Consider the following 20,327-nt stretch of genomic DNA (forward strand, 5'->3'; position numbering starts at 1 on the left):
CTTGGGCAGACGCTGACATTGAGTCAACAAGAAAGTCAGAGCTAAGCCGCACAAGCTTCAGAGGTGCTCAGACGCAGAGGGTGACAATAAACCAAAGGATCGAAGGGTGCCGTATGTGCAGAGAAGGCATTTCACCCAGTAAATTCAAGCGCTTGGGTGTGACTCTTTGAAACGCAAAGGCATGTTTAGAAATGTGGTGTGTCACACATGACAGTGCCACACTGAAGTCAAAACTGACACTGTGAGAGCAACAGGACATTACCGAGTTCAGAGAAGGGGAAGCACTCGTGGAAGGGAATAGACAGGGCTTTATTGAAAAGGTCAAGTGATGCATTCCAACTGGGCCTCACAGAATGGGTGAGACTCTGGCTGAGGAAGTGGTCAGGGTTGATGAGGCAGAGGCAAAAGGAGTGGCAGTCTCACCCAGTGGCTACCAGGGGTTAATATTGCTCTTCTGTCTGTATCTCCTGTCAGAATTTACTCAGAGATCAAGGGTAGCTCTGCTCGCTCTGCTCTCTCTCCCTCTCTCCCTCTCTCCCTCTCCCCCCTTCTCTGTCTCTGCCTCTGTCTCTCTCTCTCTCTCTCTCTCTCTCTCTCTCTCTCTCTCTCTCTCTCTCACACACACACACACACAGACATACACCATACACACAGACATGTGCATTCACACACACACACAGGCATAGAGACACATACATACATAGACATACACGTCAGAACACCACGTAGTGACATAGACAGACATGTGGATTCACACTCACACAGACACACGTATCACATACACCACACACATAGGCATGTAGACACATACACACGTAGACACACCACACACCACACACAGACATATAGACATACCATATAAAGATACACACATATACCACACTACTCACATCTGACACACCACAGAAAGACAGAGGTCACACAAATGCACACCACAGAGACATATACACCATCCACATCTCCCTCAAATTACATATACTCCATATAGAGAGACAAATCACACACACACACACACACACACACACACACACACACACACACACCATACATAAACACAGACACACACATACCACATATATACACTGCCATCTATAAAGATGTATCACATAGTCACACAAGTTACACATCACACATACTCATCACACACACACACTATACATACTACACTACACACCAAGAAATACACAAGACATATACCATATATAACCATACCACGCTACCATACCACACACAAAGCCACATACACACACAAGAAACACAACATATACACATACATATACCACACACATATACTACATATATACACATCACTAACACATCACACACACCCCATCCTCCTTTGTGGCCTTTGTGAAATGCAGGCATCCAAATCACAAAGCATCTGATAGTTACAGAGACAGAGGTGACCTCGCTGTGATTTTACCCCACGGGCAGCCTCATACACTGTACTGCTGAGTTACTTTCTCTGACTCCGCAGACGAGGGACACCCCCGTCGGAGACTCCGCTCTTGGGCCAGCCTGCCTGAAGCTTTACGCCTACACTAGAAGCAAAGCCCTCTGAGGACACAGTGCACTAGTGCTGTGCACTTCCTCAGGTTCTTCCTCTGCTGTTCAGATCCCACGCTGGCTTCTCAGCAGCAGCTCGAACCTGTACGGGGCATCCTTCCTCCCCTGCAGGGAAGGCAGTAGCTGGCAACTGCTCATTCACAATGCAGGTTAGTGTTTGGTGTGTCTAAGTGCTTGTTGCAGGGTTAAAAGGAAGGACAAGATTTTTTTTTCTCTCTGTAGTGAGGGAGGAAAAAAAAAAAGCCAAGTAAAGGGTAAATCTCAGTACAGAATGTACAGGGTGCACTGAACTTTGCAGAAGATTCTGGGCTTAGGAAAAGTGGGGGGCGGGGGCGCGTTAGGGTTGACATGTGGTGGCCAAAGGCACCCAGGAAGTGGCTGTGTAGCTTTGACACAGAAGAACACTGTAGCCAAGCAACTCAACCAGCCAGTTCCAGTTCAAGCATTAGTTTCTTCTCTTCAACAGGAAATATTTACTTTCCACGGCTGTTATGAGGACCATATAATGCAGACTCCCACACCAGAGTGAAAAGATTGTTCCTTAGTCATCTCATAATTAGTGTGTGTGTGTGTGTGTGTAAATTATAATTTCTTTGGAGGAGTGACAGTCTTCTGCAGCTTTCATTCACTATTCCTATATATCCCTAATCTTTAGCAGATGGCACCAGGGTTCCTTGTGCTTAAATTCAATGCTGTTTTAAGTCCAGCATGGTTGTCAAAGTCTGTAACCCCTTTCTTTCAAGCAAAAGACAACTGCATGATATTAAAATCAAGAAGAAAGTCTCTGGGCCACTAGCTGTCCTTTCTAAGAAGGAATGCGATTACTCTTACCCTCATAGTTTGTGCTGTGAGTAATATAACTTGCCAAGAGCTTTTCAGTTCTTTTGAAAGGTTGCTACTTAAAACTAGAGTGCCATTGAGTCGGACCGGTTGGGCCTACCCTGTATGATGTGGTCCTCTTTATTCATTTCTCAAACGGCCTCTTATGAACCTAGTGTCTCTTCTCCTGGAAGTTGCCTAAAAGCAGCAGTGATGAAAAACCTCTTCTGCTGTATCACACACGATTTCAAAGACTTTGTCCTGCCTGCCCCGCCTTCCTGCTAAGAAGCAAAGACAAACCCGACACACTGTGGTATGTGTGTGTGAGCAGTTTACCTGCCTGCGGTCTGGGACTCCCTTATGCCTTTCTTGTACTTCTGCAAACGTAGCATCAAATCTGCACCCTTGAAAGTCATAAGGCTTCACATGATTTTCAGTCTGCAAGAGGTGTTATCATTGCAGGGCTAGACAAAGCAAGCAGACTCCAGGCAGAAGCAGAGCTAAGCTGAATCCAAGGTGCACCGAAGGACACAGATGGACACACAGACGACACACACACACACACACACACACACACACACACACACAAACACACACACACACACACACACACCCCTTAGTTTCTTGGCAGTTTAAAAAGATGTAAAACTAAAGCAACCAAGAAAATATTAAATATAGGGAAGGAATCTTTCAGTTTAAAATACTGCACTGAGACTGGGGGATGGCTGTCAGTAAAGTGCTTGCTGTACAAGCAGAAGGACCCGGGTTTGACTGACCAGCCCCTGACGAGGCTGGTGCAATGGCACACACTCATTACCTCAGCACAAGGGAAGGATCGTTGTAACTCACTAGTCAGCCAGTCTAACCTTTCTGGTGCGTCTCAAACACAAGGTGACTAGCTCCTAAAGAGTGACAGCCCAGGTTGTCCTCTGGCCTCTACATGTATGCGCAAGTGCATACGTATCTGTACACACACACACACACACACACACACACACACACACACACACACACGCACACGCTCCCCCACAACACAGTGGTTGCTACATTGGGGGTGATTTCTAAATGGCTGACTAGAGGTAAGCACTCATAGTCAGCGTCTGCCTGTTCCACAGTCAACCATGCCCTTAATTTCTCCTTTGACTAAAAGCTTGGTTTCAAAAACAAACGGAGGGTGGGAGGATTCCTGGAAACTAAAGGGTTTCAGACGGGAGTAGTGGCCTCCATCAGTCACTTGCCCTATAAACTCTGACAGCTTCCGTTCACACGGTTTTCCATGCATGTCTCAGTGATGTAGGTGGGCCTCTCCCAGTAACGAGAGTCTCACATGCTGATGGGGTAGTTGTGAGCTCAGGTGTTGAGAAAACTTCCCCACTTGCTGTAAAACATCCTCCCAGGGGCTGACAGGATCGCTGAGCCTGAGGTTAGAACGAATGTGACCCAGAGTAGAGACAGAAGAGAAGCATTAGGCTGCTCGGTGCCAGCTGTCACAAATTCTGTGCAGTCTCTGGAGGAAAGACCACAACAGTGGTTTTTGTTTGTTTGCCTGAGGCAGTGTTTGGCTACCTAGCTCTGCCTGTCTTCATGCTTGAGGCCTCTGCCTCTGGAGCCCTAGCGTTACTGGCAGGGGTAACCACCCTCAGCCCAATCATTTTGAATACAGGTAAATGAGGCTCTCAGTGTTTCCCTATTAGAAATCTGACCAACCATTGGTATACTGATTCTTTTTGCTGGAGTCATTTATAAAGGGGGTGGCTAAGGCTTTCAAAAGTACATTTTCGAAGAATGATCAAGACTTGTGATTAGAACTCATGGTGGCTGAGCTGAACAAAACCCAGGCTGTGGCAGGATGAAGAATGTCCCCCGTAACCTCCCTGAGTGGAGTCTGCAATGGAAACGAGGAAGGACATGCGTCCCAAAGAGCTGCAACTGTCTGCTTCCCCCAGAAGAAAGGGACAAACATGGCACCACAGTACCCCGAGGATCACATGCCTCCTTCACAGCGCAAATGCAATCAACTCACACACAACTGCAAATTATTTCCATGTTTTGAGAAAAATCCAGATTGCTAATTTCAAGCATTTGAGCTCGGGTCACACGATGAAAAAAATATGCCTGCCTGACAGCTTACAAAAAAACCACAGGACATAACCACATACGTCACACGGGAGTACTGTGCTGTTTGCCTCTCCCCTACATCAGCTGGGAGTCTCAAACATGCCAGAAACAATGGCTGGCACTGAAGCCCTGTGTGTGTGTGTGTGTGTGTGTGTGTGTGTGTGTGTGTGTGTGTGTGTGTGTGTGTGTAGGTTTGAGGTTAATAGCAGGTATCCTCCCCAAGCTCTTCTCCACTTTAGTTTTGAGACACTGTCTTTCCCTGCACCTGGAGCTCATCGATTTGGCTGGGCTGGCAGGTCAAAGAGCCCCAGGGACCTACCTACCTCCCCCTCCCCATCATGGAGAGCCTCGGTCACTGCTACTCTGACTTAGTTCCTCATGCTTGCAGGGAAAGCAGTTTACTGGCTAAGATAGGGTTGGACATTTCAACTACATGCTCAGCAACAGTAAGGAGTCACCTGTTCGGTGCAGGTGGCCAGGCTGCACTGCGTGAAAACACGTAAGAAGTAGTAATGTGGGAGGCACTTTTTGGCAGAAACATGGAGCTAGAAGGCTCTGGAATGCTTCGAAGAGCTTCCTTCTTCCCACAGGGCCTTGCAGGGTTTCTGATCAGGGAGAATTCAATTACATGGTAGTTATACTCTGAGATGCAAAGTTAAGGGATTACAGCACATCACTTCACATGGTTTTAATTAAAATGCCAGAAATTAAAAAGAAATGGAATGATGATTCTTAATCTGTACGAATTATGTTTGATAAAAGACCTTAATTGAGATGAATCTAAAATGAGAAACATAAATATCCTAAATCTATACATTTTGTAGGAAGTGAAGTAGAAACCAGTTTTTCAAAAAAACGTACACTATTCTAGAAAGCAGCAGTGCTTCCCTCTGAGAAAGCTAGGTTACTGCGTGGTGGAGGTTGAGAAGTGCAGCTGTGTCTCCAGGTGGGCGCCTGCATGAGAGTCGCGTGCTCCCTGCCAGACAGAACATCCAGGCAGAAGTCTCAAAAATGATCACCACGGCTACTGCACTAAATGAGGTTTGTCTATGTAACAGCCAGTTGCTCTTAGAGAAAACGTACTAAACACGCAAAAAGCGCTGGATGCTTTCCTCTTCATGTGCACATATGTGTACGCATGTTTTCAAGTGCACAAGACTTTTTATATGTTAGACAACTGCTAAATAAATTATTTCACTGTGGTATGGATGCCTTCCAAATGATAATGACACCATTATAAACGGATGTAATCACTGGAAATGTGCTAAGCTATAGAATACTGTAATATTTGTACTATGAAATATTACTTGAGAATAGCAATGGCTATTCTGGATTTAAAAAAAATACTTTAAAAATTAAGTTAACCTATGTGATGGTTAATACTGTCAACTTGACAGGACACAGAATCACCTAGGAGACAAAGCTCTGTGGATGTCTGTGAGGGAGTTTCTAATTAGGCAAACTGAGAGTAGGACCCCACCATAACTGTGGGTGGCACCACTCTATCGGAGGAGGAGGAGGAGGAGGAGGAGGAGGAGGAGGAGGAGGAGGAAGCAAGCTGAGCACCAGCCCTCATCTCTACTTCCTGACTGTGGACACACTGTGGCAGTCAGGTGCTCCATGTTCCTGTTGTCACTCTGTCCCCATCATGATAAACTGTACCCCCAAACTGTAAGCCAAGCCTCTTCCCTGAAGCCTCTCACGTCAGATTGTGTTGCAGGAATGAGAAAAGTAACTGATATAACACACAGAGTACTGAGTTCCACTATGGATTTTTCACTAAACTGTTTTTTTTTGGGGGGGGGGAATGCTTAAATAACAATCAAATTTGGCTCACCACATGCATACTTATTTTGTTAAACTCAGGAGCTTAAAAAAGTTAATTTTTCTTTTTCCTATAAGTTCCATGTGTTTCTCAATATAGTGAAAAAGATTCCCCACAGTTTCACATTTCTTATGATTTCCTAACGTCTTTTCATTACCCTGAGTATTTCCCAGCAGACATTTGGTATTTAATTCCCAGAGCCTCTCAAACTGAAGACCCTGACTCGGTGCTCCTGTAGCGAGGAGCCCCACAGGCCTAGCTGGGTCTGGTCTTTCTCTGGTTGGACCTGGGATTTACCACCTTCCACAATATATAAACACTTCACGTCTAGAGAGACAACCAAGATGCCTTCCTTGAGGAAGCTGCTGTGTGGGTGTGGCTTTCTCGTCATCTATCTGGGTAGTCTTTTAGCTTAGATGCTCAGAAATGAACATTGCTTTTTGTTTAAGGAGAGACAGATACCGGGTATCGATCAAACTTTAAGGTGCAAGCAGGTTGTTGTGGTGGGTATGCCCGGCCTACAGACATTTCCTTCAGAGACAAATGTCTGCTTTCTCTCATTACCCATGGGCTGCATTTCCCTGCAAACTAGCTTGGAAGAAACAAGGGAAACAGCCCACCACAAGCAGAGTTTCAGCGTGAACCCCTCAGATGAGCTTCCTGGGGGAAGCAGCACTAACAATTACTTGATCTAAGGGGAAAAAACTTTCTTAATGGAAAAAAAAATTAGCTGTGTGCTGCCTCACACCATTATCAATAGTATTTAAAATGAGTTCCAGCTATGCTCCATATATTTGTATTTTCATCTCAGGCAAGCTCAGAGCACTAGCCAATTGAGTGCATTTATTTTTAATAGAATCATGGAATCTTAAATGCTTGAAAGGCCCCGAGAAGCTGTCTTATCCAATCATCTACCCCCCGAAGAACAGTATCGATAGCCCTCCCAGGCTTGCTAAAAGAATGAAAGGGCTTATTTATTCTCTTTGCTAGATCCATAAAATGTAGTTAGAAGTTTAAAGCGTTAGAATCATAAGGAAAAATAAAACTTTGCTGGAATGAAGGCTTTGTTCTCCTGACACAAGGCAATTAGAAGAATGTCATAAATGCATTTTTAACCCCTTGAGGCAAAGAGAACTGGTAAAAAAAAAAAGCACAAGTCACATGCACAAGTGCACATGTGATTATTCTTAGTCATAATGTGTGCAATTAGTCTCAAATGCCTACTCTCGTCAACTGCTGGAAATACAAAAGCATAATGCATTTTATTACTATTGGGATATACAAAGCATTTTAAAATTTAATCTACTTTTCTCTCTTTATTGGAATCTAGAGTTGAAGGAGATTAGATAGTCAAGGGAAGGGAGGGAAAGGGCGCATGTATAAGGCACATGCATTTGTGTGTACATGTGTGTTTGTGCATGCTTACACATGTGCGTGTATTTTGTACACATACATGTTTGTGTGTTCATGGGGATTGGGTGTGCACATACTTGTATATACATAACTTGCTCAAGCATCAGTCAGCAACCCAAACTGCTCTTTTGATGTGGATCAAAATCCTCATGTTGATGTGAAGCTTCTGAGTGGTGCATTAACCAAGAGCTATGAGGCTCTGCATCTCCATCCACATGGAAGACTGGGGACCAGGGTGCAGGCCTCTCTCTCAATGGAGACGGTGTCTGTGGATACCCTAGAAGTGTCACCCTAGGGGTTCTTCCCAGTTCTGAAGAAACGTATTTGTTTTTTGCTCTGGGCTTTTCAAACTACAATATGAAAGTTATTTAAAGCTTAAGACTGGGTGTGTTACATTACACACAGCATAAATGTAGCCGTTGCTCCTAAATGCAGACATTAACACATGCTGTAAAAGGTACAATTATTACCACTGGGACAGAAATCAACAAACCTCACGAAAGGAATTTCCTAAAACTACTATCATAAAATCTGTGCGCATTGTGGATTTCATTAACATTTTACTCCCGGAGGATTCCCAATTGTATAATAACAGAAGTTCTTTAAATTTTCAGTACTGCAGTCAGGAACACTCTTTTCACCCAAAACAGATGTGAAACAATCAGCTTTCCCTTTTCCTTGGCCCCAGATTTGGTGCTGGCTGGCAACCAGGAGCACGTAATGGGCTGTTATTTAGGTTACAGATGTGAGAATGCAATTATTTTCCATGAAAAGATAAATCGATAAATAATAGACAGGCTTTGTAACCTCTGTTCCCTAGTCTGGAATATGTTGAAAGTTAAAAGACAATAGCTGCAAACTTTTGATTGGCATACTTCAGGAGATATAAAATATGTCTGTGTTCAACACTTGCCTCGTGCAGGAGAGCTAATTTCATTCTCATCTTGCCTGTCACTTATGACTGACAATTTTATCCTATATTTCCGTTCCTTGGTCTCATCCTTATCTCTGCATTCTGAGTGTGATTGTGCAGTAGTCTAAAATAACATCTGTATTTATTTAGTTTAAAACAGTTCACTTTTAAGGACTAAAAATAGAGAAACTTAAGATAAGCAACAAGGGAAATAGTGATGTGATTTTCCTGAATAGGGTAAACAAATACCTCAGTATTTTTGGAAAACAAAAGAACCAAGCTCCAATTCAAAGAACAGTAGCAGCTTTCTCTCTCTCTCTCTCTCTCTCTCTCTCTCTCTCTCTCTCTCTCTCTCTCTCTCTCTCACACACACACACACACACACACACACAGCCCCCACACATCACACATGCACACGTGCACACACACACACACCACACACATCACACACGCACGCATGCACGCACGCACGCACACACATCACACATGCACGAACACACACCACATGTATGCACACACACCACACACGAACGCACACACACCACACATGTACGCGCACACACACCATGCACACACACACCACACACGTGCACACACACTGCACACGTGCGCGCGCGCGCACACACACACACACACACCACATGGTGAACACCCTCTTGATGGTCACCTTTGGCCGGGCATGAAAAAAGTAACCATCCACACAAATGTCTTTTGGTAGTCAGAACTCTTATGTGGGGAGGCACACAAGTTCGCCGGGGCACCGCTCATCAGCCTGCAAGACACAGAGGAGCCCCTGTGCCCGAGACCTACCTACCCCACACAGCTTGAGGCCTGCCCACTCTAAGAAACAGCTCCACATATCATCCAGTTCTGTGCAAATCTGAGGCTTCTGAAGTGATGATTCTAGTTAAGAGACATTGTCCACCAGCCAGTAACTAAGCAGGGGCCAGCTGAAACTCAAAGTGCCATTGCTCTTCAGGGCCTCACCTTCAGAAGGGTGCACACTCCTTATAGCTTACTAAGAGCAGAGTAGGAACAAATCACCGGGCCTTTTGTCTGGAAAAATGAAAGAAAATGATGCTAACACCTGCTTTCAGTCCTACTCTTTGAGCTGAGGTGTCCTAGGAAGGAGAAACAATCTCTTCCAGGATCTAACTGTGAATGTGGGTTCAAAAAACAACAACAAAAACCAGCCTGTCATTACATTAATGAGAAGGCAAAGCTCTGAGCAAAGCTGCACACGACCTTTCAGCGTAGTTCTATATGGACAACTGCCGGTCTTTCAACATTATTTGCTAACATTATTATTCATGCTCTCTAGGGAGCGTTAACCTGAAATGCCCATTAGTCAAATTATTTGTCTGATTTCTAAAGCAGAATTAAGCAGTCAACTTGACCAAAACTATTTAAACCACCTTGGTAACTTCTATATGACAAACAGTCAGCTAAAATATTGAAACAATTACATGAGTTTCTGTTTACCCCAGTCAAATCCACACCACCCCTCAAGCCCCTGAAGCTCTGAATTGAATATATCTCTATTTATGACCTTTAAATGACCTGTAATGTGAAAGGCCAAAGTCTCAGAGACAACTTTAACAAATGTGGCTCAGAGGACAGGGGCTTCTATAACAGCGGGCCCTGGAGTGAACACAGCCCAGGTATCAGGCTGTGCAAAACACTGGTCTATGTGGGAAGAGGAAGTCAGTGCAAGTCTAGTGTAAATGGACATGCCAAGACTCAGGTGGAGGAATATTTTAAGGTAAATTTTATATACCCTCCAGGTGAACATTTAGAGTACTAATATTAGTTGTACACACACACACCCAACACACACAGAGGAATGTACATGGAGCCAAACACCTATATTTTCCCTAAATTGGCTAACATTTCACAGGCATCATTCCGCATTTGGGGAAACCAGCGAGCTATTTCTGTCAGTTCTCTAGTTACAGATTTATAAAGTATCATTTTATTGTAATTTCGGCAATTTGCTAATGATCTGAATGAGTTAACGCACCCCCTGGAGTGCCTGGTTTATAAACACAGAGTGTTTACAGTCAGAATAACCCTGCTGAATACACATTCTGGATTAGTCAATTTGGCAGATGGAAGCGATTGTGAGGAAAGCGTTACAGATTGTAAACCCAAAAGATGCTGGCAATTTTGTGAAAACTGAAAAATGATTTCAAATGGGGTACCTGTTCTATACTCGACACCTGAGAACAAAGGAGCAATCCAGAAAGTACAGGGGAAAGAAGACACTGTCCAAGACTTGTTAACAAACGGCAGTGTACAGCTTATGACAAATCACTTCAGTTTCTAACTTTCAGTTTTGGGATACTCTAAAGGTTGCAAGCAAGGGCTTCAAATCAAACATTCCGAACTGAAATGAGCAAGCACGTTTTCCTACCTAAAAGATGATTAAAATGTATATTAATGTTGATTGCTAGAGGAAACCTTTATCTCATTTCATTTGGTCCTTGAAAGAAGCCTTTGCTCTTAAAGACAGTTCAATGCCTGCCTGTTTACGGTATGCACATGAAGCATGCATGTGCGCGTGTTCACGCAAAAGCCAGAGAGGAACATGCGTCTGTCTACCCTGTTTTTTGAGACACACTCTCTTACTTGCCTGCGGCTCTCCAAACAGGCCAACATGGCAGACCAGCAAGTCCCAGGGATCCTTCTGTTCCCCCCTCGCCAGTGTGGGATTCTGGTCAAGCTCCACTATAGAACAAATGCTTTTTCACACAGCTTCAGGGTAGAACTCAGGGCCTGATGCTTGCACAGCTATCTATCTGCCCAGCCCCAGTCCCGTGCTTTAAATTACCGACACTTCCACTCTCAGCTGGTTGTAAGTGACTGCTGCCTTCCCAGAGGCCCGCTCCAGTGTGAATTATCCACATCAGGGCTAACTTTCCAAACAAACAGAATGTGGCTGAGAAGCCAGCTACTTTCTGCTCCTCTGGAGTACTCAGAGCCATAAATACGCTGCTACAAAATTTCTCTTTTCCACAAAAGACTATGGCCCTTCTGTTTGGAGAAGAGTGAAGTTTCAGCCTGAGTTGGTTTATCAAATAATTCTATTTCTTAAGTTACTGGGGGTGGGGTGGGGAGGCAATCGATTACTCCCTGGTGCCATTTTTATTTATCTGGGATCAGCAGAGTTCATTTCCCACCAAGCCTTGTGTCTCTTGCTGTAGCTTTTCTTTTTTTGTCTCCTGGCATTTTAATCAGGGAAAGTCACAGTTGTTTTGAGGAAAACGCTCCCAAGAGCTTTAATTAAAGCTGGAAGGATAAATCTGTTTACAGTGTGGTGAACACCATCATTAATAAAACATCGGAATAATTAACAAATTAAATCCTGCTTTTTTGTGCGTGTGAATGGCTACAGTTAGGATCTATGAGACCACGTCTCTTGAACAAATACAACACGATATGTACTTTGTGTAGAAGAAAAGAAAAAGGCAGCCTTCGTTTCTGGGCCTCCCAGCGCCATGGGCTGGTGGTGCTTCAGTGACTGAAGGCCACATCATTGTTTCGTAGGGAAAGGACCTCATTTCCAGGAGTCTAAGGTTAGGCTCTAATGATGTGTTCACAAATAAGGATTCTGATTGCACCACGGATATACTGAGTCTACGACTGCTTAATTAGAAACAATGAGAGGGAAAGATCATATTAATAATAAGATAAGTAGCCTAAAAGAGAAACTACAGAATGGGATGCTCTAGGGGGAAAAAAACCGATCAAATTTTATAGTGTGCTCAACTGTGGCCACTGACAGGAGCTTTCCTGTGAAGCAGCCTTGTGAGCAGGATGTGGCCATTCCAGAACCTTCCAGTCGGGACTTCCCTTCATGGTCCTTCTAACCAGGCGGCTTCTTGTCCTGTTTGAAGCTTCCTGGCCGACAACGGATCTCACAGGAAGCGCCAGTGTGGACGTTGATATCCATGGCTAACGATGCATTGTTTTGTTTTGTTTTTTTAAAATGTTACTTGGTGATTTCCTACATGAAACAATGGGCACCGAAGGCTGTTCCTGTCTTTAAGGAAAGCCAGTTTCCAGCGTTGCTTTATTAATTTAACACATGCAAGTATTTGTTCTAGTCGTTGCTACAGCAACGTGTTTTGTGGGGCATATTTCATGCAAAATGGGATAAAGCTGAAAATCAAGACAAATGTCATCTGCATAATCATGTGCATAAAAATAGAAGTGTACGTGTGTGCTGCCGTACGTGCCGCGCGGCGTGATTAGCGGTGCCTGCCTCGGCCCTTTATCTGAATTATGCTGTACTTGTTGGTTAATTTATAAAACATCTATCCGATGAAAACAACCAGGCAACCACTTCCAAGGAGATTCAGAAAAGCTGGAAGCACACGAGATTATTCATAATTAGGTGATGGGTGGGTGATAACTGCTCCTACTGTGAACACAGACATAAGTGTGTAAATGAGTTCTGAGTGCCGAGGGAAAAGGACCATTTTATCTCAGTGTGAACAAGAAGCTAAGCTTTCCTGACAGTAACCTCTCATAGCCACTGAGGGGCAAAGTTCTTTCACGTGGCCAACATAAGCGTCTCCGGCTAGAGGGAAGGAGAAGAGGACAGAATCTGGTACTCATGACAGTGACCCAGATGCGTGAAGGCAGAATGAACCACAAAACACACCTGGTGATATTGAGAAGCAAGTGAGTCTGGAAGCCCAACACACTTTGCTTCCAAGTCCGGGGTTCCCGCTGCCTGTGACCTTGAATACCTGCTGATTTTCCTCAGCCTCGGTGCCATGTTTTTGAAATGGAGTGTTAGCTCCTTCCCAGGATTAGGGGATTAGATCAAACCTGTGTCTTGTTGGAACTGGTAATGTGGTTAATTGAAAGGGTGATTGTCTAACATGAGGGAAGCCTTGACTTCCATCTCCAGCACCACATAAAAGCAGGAGCTTTGATCCTTGTCTGCAATTCCAACACTGAGGAGTAGGAGGCAGGAGGATCAGAAGTTCAAGGTCATCCTCAGGTATATAGTGAGTTCAAGGTCATCTTGGTCTACGTGAGCCTGTACCTCAAAAAGAAAGGAAAGCTGTCCAAAAGCTGATAAGTGGCCAGGACACCTCAGAAGCAAACAATAGTGGAAAGTAGCTTATGAGAGATCGCACTCTCATTAGCACATTCACAGAATGCAGTTTGCCCTTTTCCCTACACAGAGGTCAGCTGAAAAGGGCCTGGAGATGAGGGACTGGCAATGAGATGTGAACTTCTTCCGTAGGAATTTTTACAGCTTGGGTAACTGTCCTGGGTCTCCTCCTCCTCCTTCTTCTGCCTCGCCGACAGACATCTCAGGTAACAGCCACCCTTTGCTTAGCCTGGTAAGTAAAGGTCTGACCCCTCCCAGCCAGTCCAGTAGTGGAAGAATGTAAATGGAAATAAACCTGGGGTGTGTGTGGGGTGTGTCTACTGCCATGCTTCTCCTGACCACACTATCCCACGAAAAGGTTGAATGACATTCTTATGTAGCTATCTAGGACAACACCTAGTGCAAATGATATAATATCCAGTCCCAGTGACAAGCGCTTAGGGAATGCCCACTTTACCTCCGTATTTCTGCCCATGAAGAACTGGTTCGTTCAGAAGAACTGCTACAATAGCAGTTTCAGAAGGCCCGGAGGACCACAGGGCCCCGTTATTGAGTAAGCTCTATGTTACTCAGAATAGAAGTGCATTACCATGCAGACATGCTTAGCACTGCAAAAATGCAAGCTTCCCTCAGAGTTGTGTCTGTCATTCACAGCGAGCTGCATGTGGGTTTGGAGACACGGAAAGACAAGCTACCATGAGCAAATCAACTTTACCTCTGGTTCCATCTAGATCGGCTGCGGCAACCCCAAGTGACCCCGTTTTTTTTCTACCTTCTCCGCATGGCTCGGTGTTATTGTTCAGGGTTAGAATGGGTTCAGCCTCCAGTAACAGGCTCTTCACTTTAAGTGCGTGTTAAATTAATGCAGCCTTCGCAAAGTAAAACCGAATCCTGCACTTGTGCTCAGATGACGCAGCTATGGGCACAAAGGCAGAGGGAAAACCACTGACTCGTAAGCAGGGAACCCACACGTTTCACTGAACAACGGTCCAGAACCCATGAACCCAAGCACAGGGCCTTGGTGGAGGCGTGATGGTTAACCATGATTGCCAGCCTGATGGGATTTAGAATCACAAAAGAAACAAATCTTTGGATGCATCTTTGAGGGATTTTTCTAGATTAGGTTAATTGAGGTGGGAAGACACACCCTAAAAGTGGACAGCATTGCCTGAGGTCCCGAGCTGCATAAAAAGGAGAAAGCGTTTATCCTTCTCTGCTTCCTGATACTACGTGACCATATGCACCTAGCTCAGGCTGCCACACCTTCCCCATCACTATGGACCCTATTGCCCAGAACTTCAGAGACGCAAAGTAAACCCTTTCTCCCTTAAGTGGCTTTCGTGGGATATTTTGTTGCAACAAAAAGACAAATAAGCAATACAGGTGGAGACATCCGGAAGTCAAGGTTGTGCAGGATGGGTACTCAGAAAGGTGCGAGGGATGGCTTCCGGAAAACGGTGAGAGTACAAGACATGGGCGGAACCTAGTAGAAGCAGTAGCCCACCCCCTCAGGGACACACGTCCTCAAACAAGGCCACACTTACCAACGGTGCCACTCCCTATGGGCCAAGCATCCAAACACTTAAGTCTCTGGGGGCCACACCCATTCAAACCACCACAGAAACGAGTGTACACTTATTGAGAAAAACAATCATGTCTAGTTCTGCTAACTCTGGAAAGAGCAGTAAACAGGACTTGAGTTTCCTGGGAGCCACCCGAGCCAGCTCTGCTCCTCTGTAGGTGTGAGTGTGAACATTTTGAATGAGTTCAGTATGTTCACGGCTCTTTCACCAACTCATATGTGGGTGTTTGACACAGCACACACTCCTATTTGACAGCCTTTCCAGGTGCCTCATATGACTCCCAGCCCATTTGTGTCCAGCCTTGTGCCATCTACCTGGATCCACTCCCGGTAGGAGTCCTCCCCTGGGGTCCATCCATTTTCGGGGTAGTTCAGGCGGGAGCGCTCTACAGACCAGCTGGTGCCATACTGTGAAGATGCGGTGATCTGGTCAGAATGGATCTCTCCAGATTCCATGCCCAAAGCCTCCATACACTTGAAATCTGCGGACAAAATATGGGTGAAGGGTGAAGACACATCTCAAAGTTAATGTGGCAAACTGAAGAGTCCAGTCATGGCCTGGGATGACAGTCAGGAAGTGTTAGGATCTGCACTTGATCCTCAGCACTCAAGGAAAAGGCAGCTGGGCCTGTGCCCTTAGCATTAGAAGCCACATCCCAGGGGCTTGCTGGCCAGACAGTCTAACCCTGAGCTCCAGGTTCACTGAGAGACTCTGTCTCAAAACATAAAGTGGACGGTGATCAAGGGAGACACACAGCCTGATGTAAACCTCAGACCCCCACCACACACACACACACACACACACACACACACACACACACACACGGGGGAGGGGGTGAGTGGGGGAGACAGACAGAGAAGAGACAGAGAGAGACAGAGGTCATTAACAAAGTCTGACAAAATATCAACATGGTATTACTGGAACATGGAACCTGTAATTATGTTTTCCTGAATGGGGAACCTGTGTCAGCACAGTTATTATGAACTTTCCCGTGTGGGCTAAGGTTGACAAAAACGCTATCTGAGGTGGAGAGATGTGGTGTGGTTGACAGAGTGCGTGCGCAGCATAGATGAAACCACGCAGGTGCATGCTGCGTGCTGTAATCTGATGAGGTGGCCACACCACCTGTAATCCCAGCACCCTGGGGGTGGAGGCAGGCAGACCAGAAGTTCATGGGTATCCGCAGCTACAGAGTGAGCAGGAAGGCAGCCAGGGATACATGAGACTGGGTCTCAAAATAAACCTTTTTAAAAAAACTTGATAGTCTCATATTTCTTGTAGCAAGGGAAAGCTGACCAATATGTTTTAACTAATAGAAATTTCACATTTCTCTAGAAATTTCACATTTTTCTAAAATTTATATCCCTACAGATAAGATTTTATGATATCAAAGATATATATAATAAATAAATAAATTCTCTCTCTCTCTCTCTCTCTCTCTCTCTCTCTCTCTCTCTTTCTCTCTCTCTCTAGCTAAATAACTTAAGAGCAAAAAGATTTTGAATTTCATTGTCTTTTTCTCAGTCCAACTTGGGGCAGAATACATTAGCATCTCTACCAGATCCCTGAAAACACCTAGGCCTTACCCAGGGCTCCTTCCCAAGCTGCTGGCCTTCAAAGAACCCTTAGCCACACAAGCCTTAGGCAAGTATTTCTTCTTTTCACTTTATTTGTCTGCTATGGGGAGGGGTTGCAGTACTGGGAATTGAGTCCAAGGACTTAGTAATTCCAGGAAAGTATTTGACCACTGACGCTTTCCCTGCCCCAATCATTTTAATAAGATCTTTAAAGAATATATTACTCTTTTTTGTTGGAAAAGTATGTAACAAAAATTGAAATATTCTTTGTTCACAGGCTATGTCTCTGGCTCAATGGGTTTGCTGCTTGTCCAACATGAACCAAGGTCTGGACACTATCCCCAGCACTGCATAACCAGGTATAGTGGTGCACACCTATAATCCCAGCGTGGGAGGTAGAGATAGGGGGCTCAGGGGTTAAAGATCATCCTTGGCTACATTGCAAGTTTCAGGCCAGTCCAGCATAAGATTCTTAAAACCTTAGAGCTGGTGAGATGGCTCAGCAGGTACAGTCTTTGCCACCAGGCTTGACAATCTGAGTTCTACTCCCAGAATCCATATGGCAGAAGGAAAACTTTCTTATCTGTAAGTTGTTTTCAACTGTCTCTCTGTCTGTCTGTTTCTGTCTTTCTGTCTCTGTCTGTCTGTCTGTTTCCCCCCCCCTCTCTCTCTCACACACACACACACACACACACACTAAACTAATTTAAAATGTAAAACATCCTGCTTTTACTTTATAAAAAAATGATAACAAGTCCCCCAGGGTTTGCCACAGTCTACACACAGTCCTTGTGTGTGACTGCTCTGTGTACCCTACCTCTGGCTAGTTCTGCCAAAAACTGTCCTTTGTGGTTCCCGACACCTGTGCCAGGGAAGGTGCCAGGGAAGCCTCCAGGCCTCGCCTCATTGTTTCCATGAACTGCTCTGCATTTTCCACTTCCCTAACTGCAGAGGTTCACACACAATTTTATGGAGGAAATATACCAAGTGATTTTTTTCCAGTACACACACACACACACACACACACACACACACACACACACACACACACACACATGCACTCATGCACGCACACACAATTTTCTAGAGAGAAAAACAAACATTGGGCACCACCATTGACAGAACATTTCGTTAGTGTTTCATTTGGCCACAGGGGTATGGGGAATAATGGGCAGTGTTTACAACAGGCCTGTTGAGATGAACAAATACTGACCTTCAGAGAAGCTGCTCTGCAGCACACTGTAGTTGGCCGAGAACCCTTCTTTTGCTATTGCGCTGTCGGTGTAGAAGACCATGGAAAGAATGCCTGAGGAGGAGCGGATCCGGCCAGGTGTTTTCTGCCCGCAGTATCGCCCAATGTGAGGGCCAACTAGGAAAGCAGAAGTACAGAGAATGTCAGATTTCTCTTACAGCAGATGCAAAAACAATCATTTATGAGCAGGAGTCTCAGCAGAACACAAAGACTGGTGTAGCCTAATCTGGGTGTCCTCTCATTGATTGGTAGATTGTGAACATATTGATGAATCTGCGGGGAGGGTTTGAAAAGATGGCCATAGGGACATTCACAGGGCAAACATACTCCCCAGGCAGCACTGTTGTTCTCAGGAATGGAACAGGCGGAGGCTCAGTACCACAAAGACCAGAGTTCAAATCCCCAGTATTTACATAGAAAGCAGGTGTGGCAGCCCAGATATAATCCCAGAGCTTGGCAGGTGGAGGCAAAGATCTCAAGGACAAGATGGTGAGCAAGCTCTGCATTCCGTGTGAGATCCTGCCTCTGAAAACACAGTGGAGAGCACTAGAGAACATGGTGGATGTCAACCTCTGGGATCCACATGCACCTCTACGCCCATGTGCACTCACATACATCAGAACACATATTATACACACACACACATACACACACACACACACACACACACACACACACACACACACACATAAGGAAAGTGGATGACTCCTGAGGCATGAAACCTGAGCTGTCCTCTGGCCTCCACATGAGTGTGCTAACATGCGCATGGGCACACACACACACACAGAGACCTTGCTTCATTTGCAAAGAATGCAATTCAAACCATCTGGTGGCACCTTGGCATTCCTCTTTGTCCCAAGCTGTCTGTACAGCTCCGCAGGGAAAGGCTCCCAACTAGACAAGGTCCAGGGTGTCTCACTTGTCCTCTCCCCAGAGGAGAACCTGGGAGACTTAATGTCCCAAGAGGCATCCATGGCCAAACAACCCTATTTCCTTCCTCATTCCATTACATAGCCCCAAATTCTAAACCACCCACATCACACACTTAGACAAAAACCTTTTACAAAACTCTCTTCAGGGCTGTGCCTAACAACTGATGGACAATCTAACCATTCAAGCTATAAACATTGATGTTTTATATAGAAGATAATAAGTTAAAATCAAAATGGGTGGAAAATGTGTTTTTCTGATTTCTGACCGTTTTTTTAACTCTTCAAAACCAAAGATTGGGGGGTTGTACTACACTGCGCTTAGTGGCCAACAAATGGCCCACAGGAATCGTTCATACCCAGCAGGAGGTACATCTGCCCTAGGCCATGAATGGCACTGAACATTGACTAATTTGTGTGAAAGTCAAATTCTGATTTGCTTGGAGTAGCTGTGCCTTTGCTGAAATGTTTTATCCCAACCTTGGTGATGAGTCACTTCGTGCAGAAGCCCCTAGCAGCTGAGGGACCTCTCTCTTGATTTGTTCAGATCAGCAAAACAAAAAAGTAGCCATTTCCACTCCACTATTTTAATCTCACATATGGTACAAACATACCAGATGGCGTGAATTTTGAAAGACAGTCTGGTGTAGACCATTTTCTCCTCCCAGAAAACTACTGTTCTGCACACTTCAGCTAAGAATCACTGTTCCACTTAAGGATCCCAGTAGGCAGACTTTCCCCTGAGGTGGAGGGACAGGTCTTTAAAAGGGTCATGGGTCTCCAAGGATCATGTATGTACCTTGTTCAGCTGATGATGGTAAAATGATTCAAGTGTCACTACAGAAGTGAACCCCACAGGATCTGGTCTTCCCAAAGCCTCCCAAGAACCACTGGCTTTTTAGTAGGGGGCCAATCTCAAAACTTTGTATTTTGTAGACCCTTGGCTGACAAGTTTTCAGTTTGACCAAATCCTCTCAGGCCAAACAAAAACTAACTGAGGTGGTGCACGTATTTGAGTTTATTTTTGTCTTTGAGAAAAGGTTTGATGGATATCCTAGAACGGTCTCAGACTCAGTATGTAGCTGACAACAACCTTGACCTCATGATCTTCCTGCTTCCTCTGGAATTATAGGGGGGCTCCATTGTGCCTGATATATGCGGTGGGGATCAAACGCAAGGCTTCATTCAATGAGTCAAACCAACC

The 20,327-nt window shown here is 45.0% G+C and overlaps 1 protein-coding gene across 3 annotated transcripts in view; it reads right to left on the reverse strand.

The window, feature by feature from the left end:
• NRP1 (neuropilin 1) overlaps window positions 1-20,327 on the reverse strand; it is a 144,507-nt gene that overhangs the window by 54,699 nt on the left and 69,481 nt on the right. For all 3 annotated transcript variants that reach the window (XM_084756148.1, XM_084756146.1, XM_084756147.1), the window contains 2 exons: window positions 18,156-18,311; window positions 15,680-15,846 (listed from right to left, as the gene is read on the reverse strand). In XM_084756148.1, coding sequence (XP_084612274.1) covers window positions 15,680-15,846; window positions 18,156-18,311 — 323 coding nt within the window. The remainder of the gene's footprint in view (window positions 1-15,679; window positions 15,847-18,155; window positions 18,312-20,327) is intronic.

The sequence above is a fragment of the Acomys minous genome (assembly GCF_964271855.1).
Source record: "Acomys minous genome assembly, chromosome: 14".
NCBI classification, from domain to species: domain Eukaryota; kingdom Metazoa; phylum Chordata; class Mammalia; order Rodentia; family Muridae; genus Acomys; species Acomys minous.